Below are 8,320 nucleotides of genomic sequence, written 5' to 3'. Positions count from 1 at the left end.
TTTACAGTTCAACTTTCGCGATGACATTTGAACTGTCATGGATAAATCATCGCAAAGAGGCAAAATCGGGACCATGGGATGGTACTATTTATCACTTACTATCGGTGTCGTAATAGCTGTATTATCCCTTATACAACCACTTTTCAATGAATAATTATTGTCTGCATCTTACAGTTTCAGTTTAGACGCACAAAAACGGAAGTTACTTTGAGAATATTAATAAGCAAGAAAAGAAAATCGAACATGCTCTATAATACAGCCCTGTCATCCTTACAGCCATTCGATCAAAACCGTGTCTTTTTTCCCTGTTTTCCTGTAGTTTACCTGGTATTATTTGCACAATTGCAGAGGGCTGAATATGAACGAATGATATAGCTACAAAGTGCATGCAAATATCAACATGCAATGTTATTAAATAAATAAGCTGTTCGGTGAGCATACGTTTTTTTCTTTATCTGTTCTGCACTGAAGCGATCTATAACGCATGTCAAAATCAAGCACAGATCTGTAAACTATTCATGTAATACTACACTTAAATCGGCGACTTGAACCCGGAAAGGTTGTAAAATGGCGAGTGAAGAGGGTAAGTACTAATATGTTGAGTACACTTATTGTTATTAAATATGTTAAATGCATATGGAAGGTGGTTAATCAGTATGTTGTTTCATTACGGATATTTTGTAGATAAAAAGTCGTTATAATGTGTTTAAATTTATGTAAACAATGAATGACTAGAGCTTAATACATTAAGCCGGTGTATGTATACAAACAGCCCGCAACCGCCATATTTTAACCTCTTTAACATATATAATTGTGTTGTGTTTTTTTCCTTTGGTTACTATAAAGTTCGTTAATGTTTACCTCCACTCGAGTTGTATTCCTTTACCTACTAGCTTGATGGTGATGTGTAAGCAAGTTGATAATAGTTGTTGAGGGTAAGCCAAGTCGAAAAAGAACAATCAACCTTGTGTTGCCAATTCATTTTCCCATCGATTTCATTCTGTCTTTGTTTTGTTTAAACAAAAATCGGGTGGTTAAACTAACAAGACCGGGCCGCAAAACCGATTCATACAAATAATAGCTGAAACCCGGTACAAATGTCTTAATATACATGTGTATGCATGTGTGATAAAAACATCAATGAATTACGGAATGCTTTTATGAACACTGCGAAAAGTTTACATGGAATGAGTTAATTGTTAGTGAATACTCTGCTATTCCTATAAATGTTTTACTGCTTTATCACGACATGTAATGACACATCAATGGTTTCCTAGTTACTTGGCGGTTAAAGGGGGCTCTTTCATGTTTGATATGGTCTGACATCGAAACGTTTTTCATGAAATAAACTGATTGTAACAAATTCAGCTGTCATTAGAAGTCCATTTTGCCGAACATTGAAATTGTAAGATTTAATTTTAAGCTTGAATTTACAAATGCCTGTTCAGAGATGTATTTCTTTCATTGTTCAGTGTGTTGTGGGTTTTTTTAAATATTGTATCAATTGATCAAATTTGAAATGTGAATAATGTAAGAATGTTGTGTTAAATCGCATCGGGTGCAGTCTCTGCTGTCGTTTAAAGGGCATATTGTTGGAAGTTGTTGTTTTCTGTGCAATTGAATATAAGCTACTGTGAGTGCACAAGGTTGAATTGCATTTCGAAAACCTAAACTTATTGTAGATATATTCAATTAAATCCTTTTTTGGTTTATGTTTGCGTGTATATTTTCTGCAGAAGACAGTAAGTACGTGAATCATTTGGAGGAATCGAGTAGAAGGATCTGCCATGATGAATTGCATGAACGAAATGATGCAGATACGCTGATTGCTGTACAAACCTTGCGGAAGTGGGTACTAGAGCATGAGAGGCTTAGAACACCGACAGGTTAGCATTTTTGATTCATTTATGCCCCCCTCCTCTCAGTACATGTTGGCGCCACAATACAGCATTACTGATCAGAATGATCCTCCTCTCAGTACATATTTGGCACCATAATACAGCATTATTGATCAGAATGCTCTTCCTCTCAGTACATGTTGGCACCATAATACATCATTATTGATCAGAATCTCTTCACAGTACATGTTGGCACCACAATACAGCATAATTGACCAGAATGATCCTCCTCTCTGTACATGTTGGCACCACAATACAGCATAATTGACCAGAATGATCCTTCTCTCAGTACATGTTTGCACCACAATACAGTATTGATCGTCGGGTAACCACAGCTGTCAACGACTCACACATAAAATGACCGGGCTTCCCTAGCCAAGGCTCGATATCGCTATTGATTGGTTTTGCTTTACACCTCAACAATCAACGAGGACAAAAACAACATTAGGGTTTAAAGTATCCCAATTAAACGAAAGTTGTACTTGCCTATCAGACAATTAAAAACTAATTCTAATGTTAATACCAAATTTACCATATGTTTACATGTACGTATGTTTATGTTAATTTTATGAATATTGTTAGTTACAAGAAAATAGTGAATGATAAATATCCGAGTTCATGTCAATCGATGATATATTTTATTTTTCTCTTCGGAAGTACTATTTCCGGATACTGAATCGATCGTTGTTGAACACTTTTCAATCACAAAGCTATGTATTCAATATTCAGAGAAAGGATATCAAGCAATCGTAAACAAATCAAATCTAATCTGATGGCAGTATTAGACAAGGTCAGTACCCTATAAAATGACCCGCCCTTATCCGCTTTACATATGTTGGTATGGGCACGTAACCTAGTTTACCCATCCTCCCAACCGACCAAGCCGACCACCTTACCTCCCCATGACCTACCTAACCCTAAGTGAACTCATGTCTCACTGACCGTTCCCTTTCTGTAACCGCAACTTTTATTAATAACTATGCTGTATGTATTTATTTATTTATATTTTTTATTAACTTTTGCATATTTTATTACATCAGTAAATATTATACACATAATACTGTTGACCTAGTTACATGTTATTAATACCCATGTATATATATATTACAAAAAACATATACAGGTTATGTTAGCAATATTTAATGCTATTGAGGAGAGTGTTAGAGAGGGATTAAAGGTAGGTTAATAGATAGAAAGAAGGGAAAAAAGAGAAAGATAGTTTGGTTCCGGGTGAAAACTGAACAAAATTATTGATGCTTTAATGGATTTATGCTATATGTCTGTGTTGTGTTCTGACATTTTCAGTCCCTCGTGCTTTGTATATTAGATTTTAATATTGTGCTTCTGAACAGGACCATCATTTTGTGATGGTTCCATTTCATGTCCAAGGCCCACATATCACGAACATACTTAAGTCCAATCTCAAACTCAATTTCAACTCATTTTACCAAAAAACAATTAATTAAAAAATATCAATGATTTTACACATTTTAAAACCGCATTATTTCATTGAATATGTTGATTATACTCTTTGGTCAAGATTCCAAGGAAAAAATATTCTACAGCCAAAAATTTTACTTGAGTAAAATTCATTGTCTTTTTACAATTACTCAAGTATATATTTTGCTCTAGAATAAGTTTTCTTTGCAATATTGTCGAAAAAATTCAATAACAAATTCTATGAGGAATTACATTTTCAAAAAGTATAAAAGCATTCAAGATTTTGAATAATACTATGCTTGTATGCGGTTAATTTATTTAAGATTGAGATTGAACTTGAGTAATTTGGTGATACTGGGGCCAGTTGTTTCCGTTGTGTTACTATTATATTGGTGGAATACACAGTCACACAGGCTCGCTGTCTCGGGTGATACAGTATGCGGGTAGGTCAAAGATAAGCATATATGGTGTTGTCATTTTTTGTTGACAGACTATCGATTTCTACTCCGTTTTCTTCGCTTCCGCAAGTTTAGTCAGCTTGATGCCCGGAAAGCTTTGGAACACTTCTGGACTGTTCGATGTTCCCACCCAGAGTGGTTTGTGGGGGAGGATCCAACAGATGAACTTATGCAGAAGGTCATACGAATGCAGTAAGTGGATTGTTTATATAATATTATTTAAAGGCATTTGGAATCTGGAATTTAGAATGGTTTAAGTATTTCATTTTATTTTGAAGTGAATATGCACTCAAAACAATAAAGACCGCATTTGTTATTGATATCAGCTTTTATATGTTTAAACTAAAAGAAGTCGTTTGCAGTACGTAAGTCTCTCTGATATAGTTGGAAGTAATCATCATGATTCATATGTTTTAACCGACAGAAGATAATTTACCATGTTTCTTCTTTGCTCAAGGTTTGAATAAGATATTCAATTTGATCATTCATTTGCTTTATCAGTTTATCATTTGGTTTTGCATAGTTTTTTTTATCGCGTCAAGGTAATACGAGCTTTTCAGGTGATAGCAAGGCAACCGGAAAATATAGAAACGTAAAGAATAAAATTAAAAATTGTGTAAATATCAATGACTTTTCTCGATGGTACCGATACCGCGGTTTTAATACTTTGATGTACTTTGAGTTTTCAAAGTATATATCTCTCATGATGTATTGACTTTAGATGTTAATGTTTTAGAATGATGTGTTGTCCAAAACAACGAGACAAACACGGTCGACGCGTCATGATCATGAAGTTTGGTAATGTTCTAATTTCTATTAAACTGTCCATAACAAAACTTTCTGATGTACAAATGATTTCTCGTATATATATCTCGCCATTTTATATTAAACAAAAGTATATCATATGATTCGTTTTAGACAAAGTCGATGTCGATTTTATAAAGACAACCGGGCTTCACAAGTTGTATAGAGCAAGTTCGCTCGTGCTTGACTGGATGATGTACGATGAGCATTTGCAAGTTGAAGGTCATGTGATGATCGCCGACTTCCGGGGTTTAACGTTCGAGTTGTTTAAAGCGATGTTCAACAGAGAATTTGAGGAAAAGTACACAGAGTATTTCCATGTAAGAATGTCCATCTTAAAAGAGACATATATTAAACTAAATATAATATTGATAATCATAATTATCATTATTATTATATATAAAGGAAAAGGTCTAAAACATTAAACTTACATAGTGTTAAAATTACGACTACCATTATTATCAATGTAAAGGTGAGAGTGGTCAGGTCACATCAGGAATCTTTTTCTGTTTGTTTCTTTTTAATAAATCATTTTGTTAGCACTTGAAACAATCGCCAACATAAAATCAGTAAGTGATACTACCTGACAAACGAATTATATGAAACCTGTCCATCAATGTTCCACCGGATTGGCTAAGCTCCAGCATCCCCTTGCCTATTTATCGTTTGGTTATTATAGCACGCCATGCCAAACCGAATGAAGTCGATGGATGTTGTGAATGAACCACATTTCTTTGACTTGATTTGGGCAATGATAGCTCCCATAATGCCACAGAAAATGAAAGATCGGGTAAGTATAATGGCATTAGGTAAACATACAATAACACTATATACATAGATAAAGGCCCAAAACAGTCAGTTTAGGAAGTTTGTGTGTTCCAGATGTTAATCATTGCTGGAAACAACCTTATTTCATCCCGATTATTCTACATAATATACCATGGAAAAACAGACAAGCAAAAGATATTATGCATGAATATTTATAACTTCTCGGCTATTTACGTTACCCCAGAGGTGTGTCTCATGCGTTCAATCAAACGTCCATATTTCACCCCATAATTATTCATGGTCAATTTTCACAGGGTATTTAATGAAGTTGTCTGTTTTGACTGATGAAAATGGATAATACTGCCAATGTATATAGCAGCCTCTGCAATTCCATTGCGTTATAAGCATACATGACTATATACCTGATAAAACAAAACAATATGTATACCTTGTTGATGTAATCCATAATGTATGCTTTCCTGCACTAACCATGTAGATATAAATCTCACATTTTATTCCTCAATGTCTTAAGAGTACAATACATTATTAAACCATATACTAGTACATAATTCAATCTGATAAAGTGAACAAATGTTATGAAAGAAAGGGTAGACCTAGATAAAATGAGCTATTAAGCATATGTGAATTAAGTACAGTACAAAATATTGAATATTCATAATATTTTTTATGAATTATTCATAAACCTTTGCCGTCCTTGAATACATTATTAAAAAGCAGTTATGGACACTCAGAACAATATTACATAAAAAGCCGGTTCTGTTCTGTTCTTAAAATAAAATTTTCTATTAAATGTCAGAATTATATGGTTCATTCCATTTCCTTTTTTGTTCTTTTCTCTGTTTTACAGTAGTCATTCAAACCGATCTTCTGAACTATATTAGAGATGAAGACTGTTTTAAGCAAAATGAAATTATTCAGATTTAATCTGTTTTAATATATAAACAGTTGTGGCATTACTTATGTATACGGTTTTGTTCATTTATTTCACGCTCATTCAATGAAGGTCAAAACACCTGAACATTATATTTTGAAGTCTTATGTTTCTTTCACTTCTAGTTCCACTTGCACGGTCATAGCCTTGTGAAAATATACGAAGAGGTTGGGTACGAATGTTTACCGGAAGAGTACTTACCGGATGAGTATGATGGTCCAAAGTCCGGAACTTGCGATGAAATCGTTGGTGAGTAACTCAAGGGATGGGAGTGAAAATGTTCTAAGATACAAAACATATAGTAACACTAAGATTATGTTCGCTCTTTGCTTTCGAACACATACTGGTTTTCTAATAGTTTAAGGTCTTGGACAGAGATCATAATTTATTAATTATTTGCTACATTGTGTTTAATGATGTATTAGTTTGAGCTCGATTATAAAAGCAAGAAGTAATTTTACAATTGTTTATTTCAATATGGTACCTTTTCATGTGTATAAGGAAGTTTTTTTACAAAAGAATTCTACAACAAAACAAGGTGTAATAAATGGCTTGAAGTGCATGTAAACAAGTGTATCTTTGGGAGATTGCTCCTTTCATATTTATCACACAAATGGCTTACATTTTTCAAAACAACTTCTTTAAACACAAGTTAAAAATAAATCAACAAATCTTAATTCTGCAAAATAAGTATCTTTGTATAGATAAGTCGTTGAAATTTTCCAATGCACATATTGTTAAATACTATTGAGTATCATTTGTGTGACCATTTTAATCGTAATGGGTTTACAGCACTGCTCTAAAAACAGTTCCTTATTTCGAAATAACCCACTTCACAAAACATCGTTAATTCTTCCATTTGCATACCTTCTCATTTTCCATTTTGAAAGATGCAATGCTAGAAGACATGACGCATCCCGATTTTCTGGAGTATATCCGTGACCTCTCCAGCGGCAAATACGGGGTTCACAAGGTCAAAGGTGATCACATGGAGACAGAGGGATCGTTCAGGAAAATTGTGGAATAGCAACTATCTTTACAACAGAAGCAAAACATGTCATTAATATGCAATTGTTGCAGCTCTGTTGCTGTTTAGAAATGATGAGATAACTCTTACCCCAAGGAATGATTAGTATAATTGGGTGCTTGCATATAATTCTTTCTCTAGCAATGTAGAATAGTTGCCGTCAAAGTGCTTCAAATTTGATTCGAAAATAAGCGGATCACTAAATTGGTGATGATCCCTTCAGCTAATAAACGTCTACAATGTCGATGGAATGAATCACTGTCTTAAACACAGACATTTTATAGAAGTACGTTTGATTCTAAAATATGTCTCGCATATAAAGTAGTATAACATGACGTAAATTTGTGGTGAATGGACCTCCTTGTTGTATGTTACTAACAATTCGTACAAAGATGTTAACAACACCTGCATTATTCAAACGTTTTGGGAATAAAGGTGTATCTAGATGGCCATTTTATTATAAGTACGCATCAAGCTACGATCTGTTTAATGAAAAATGCTGGTACTCCAAGGGCCCGCATAAGAAAGCTTCTAATAATAATAATAAAGCATCCGAAGTTGACTTTATTTTCTGCAACGCAAGTAGTATATATCAATGATGTGACGTTATTATGCATGTATGTTTGACTATTTGTGTTGTTGCTTTTAGAACCTCACTTTCTATTTTGAATAGTGTGCTTATTACGAATAAACGAAACAAATCAATGCTTGGATTATGCCTCTCGAACTCTTCTTGTTAAATTTATCAAAATGTCTTAAGGCCCTTACTAAGCTCGCCATTTATATTTTGGCATATTTTGTGTAATGTTCTCTATTAAAAAACTGTAATTGTTAAAGAAAGAAACCTGTTTTAAAGATCATAATGATAAACTTTCCTTAAGTTTAAAAAATAATGCGTCAGCCGGTTCTTTGGATTGGTTAAACCTAATACTCAAATTCATTAAGCTTAAGGTATTTCGAGAAACTTCGGCAT

The 8,320-nt window shown here is 33.7% G+C and overlaps 1 protein-coding gene across 1 annotated transcript; it reads left to right on the top strand.

Moving 5' to 3' along the window:
• The first annotated feature begins 425 nt into the window (after nucleotides 1-425).
• On the top strand, nucleotides 426-8,052 carry LOC128203583 (alpha-tocopherol transfer protein-like). The gene is made up of 8 exons (XM_052905067.1): nucleotides 426-583; nucleotides 1,737-1,886; nucleotides 3,829-3,988; nucleotides 4,533-4,594; nucleotides 4,715-4,920; nucleotides 5,280-5,390; nucleotides 6,446-6,569; nucleotides 7,211-8,052. Exons 1-8 carry the CDS (start codon nucleotides 568-570, stop codon nucleotides 7,345-7,347), a joined length of 966 nt encoding a protein of 321 aa, XP_052761027.1. The 5' UTR covers nucleotides 426-567; the 3' UTR covers nucleotides 7,348-8,052.
• Nucleotides 8,053-8,320: the final 268 nt, after the last annotated feature.

This window comes from Mya arenaria, chromosome 9, assembly GCF_026914265.1.
Source record: "Mya arenaria isolate MELC-2E11 chromosome 9, ASM2691426v1".
Classification (NCBI taxonomy): Eukaryota; Metazoa; Mollusca; class Bivalvia; order Myida; family Myidae; genus Mya; species Mya arenaria.
Note: the sequence above shows the minus strand (reverse complement) of the source record. Positions and strands in the feature narration are given on the sequence as shown.

Coding starts and splice junctions, on each gene's coding strand:
- LOC128203583 (XM_052905067.1), top strand. Junction 1,887..3,828: donor GAGGCTTAGAACACCGACAG/GTTAGCATTTTT, acceptor TTTTGTTGACAG/ACTATCGATTTCTACTCCGT. Junction 4,921..5,279: donor AGTACACAGAGTATTTCCAT/GTAAGAATGTCC, acceptor TGGTTATTATAG/CACGCCATGCCAAACCGAAT.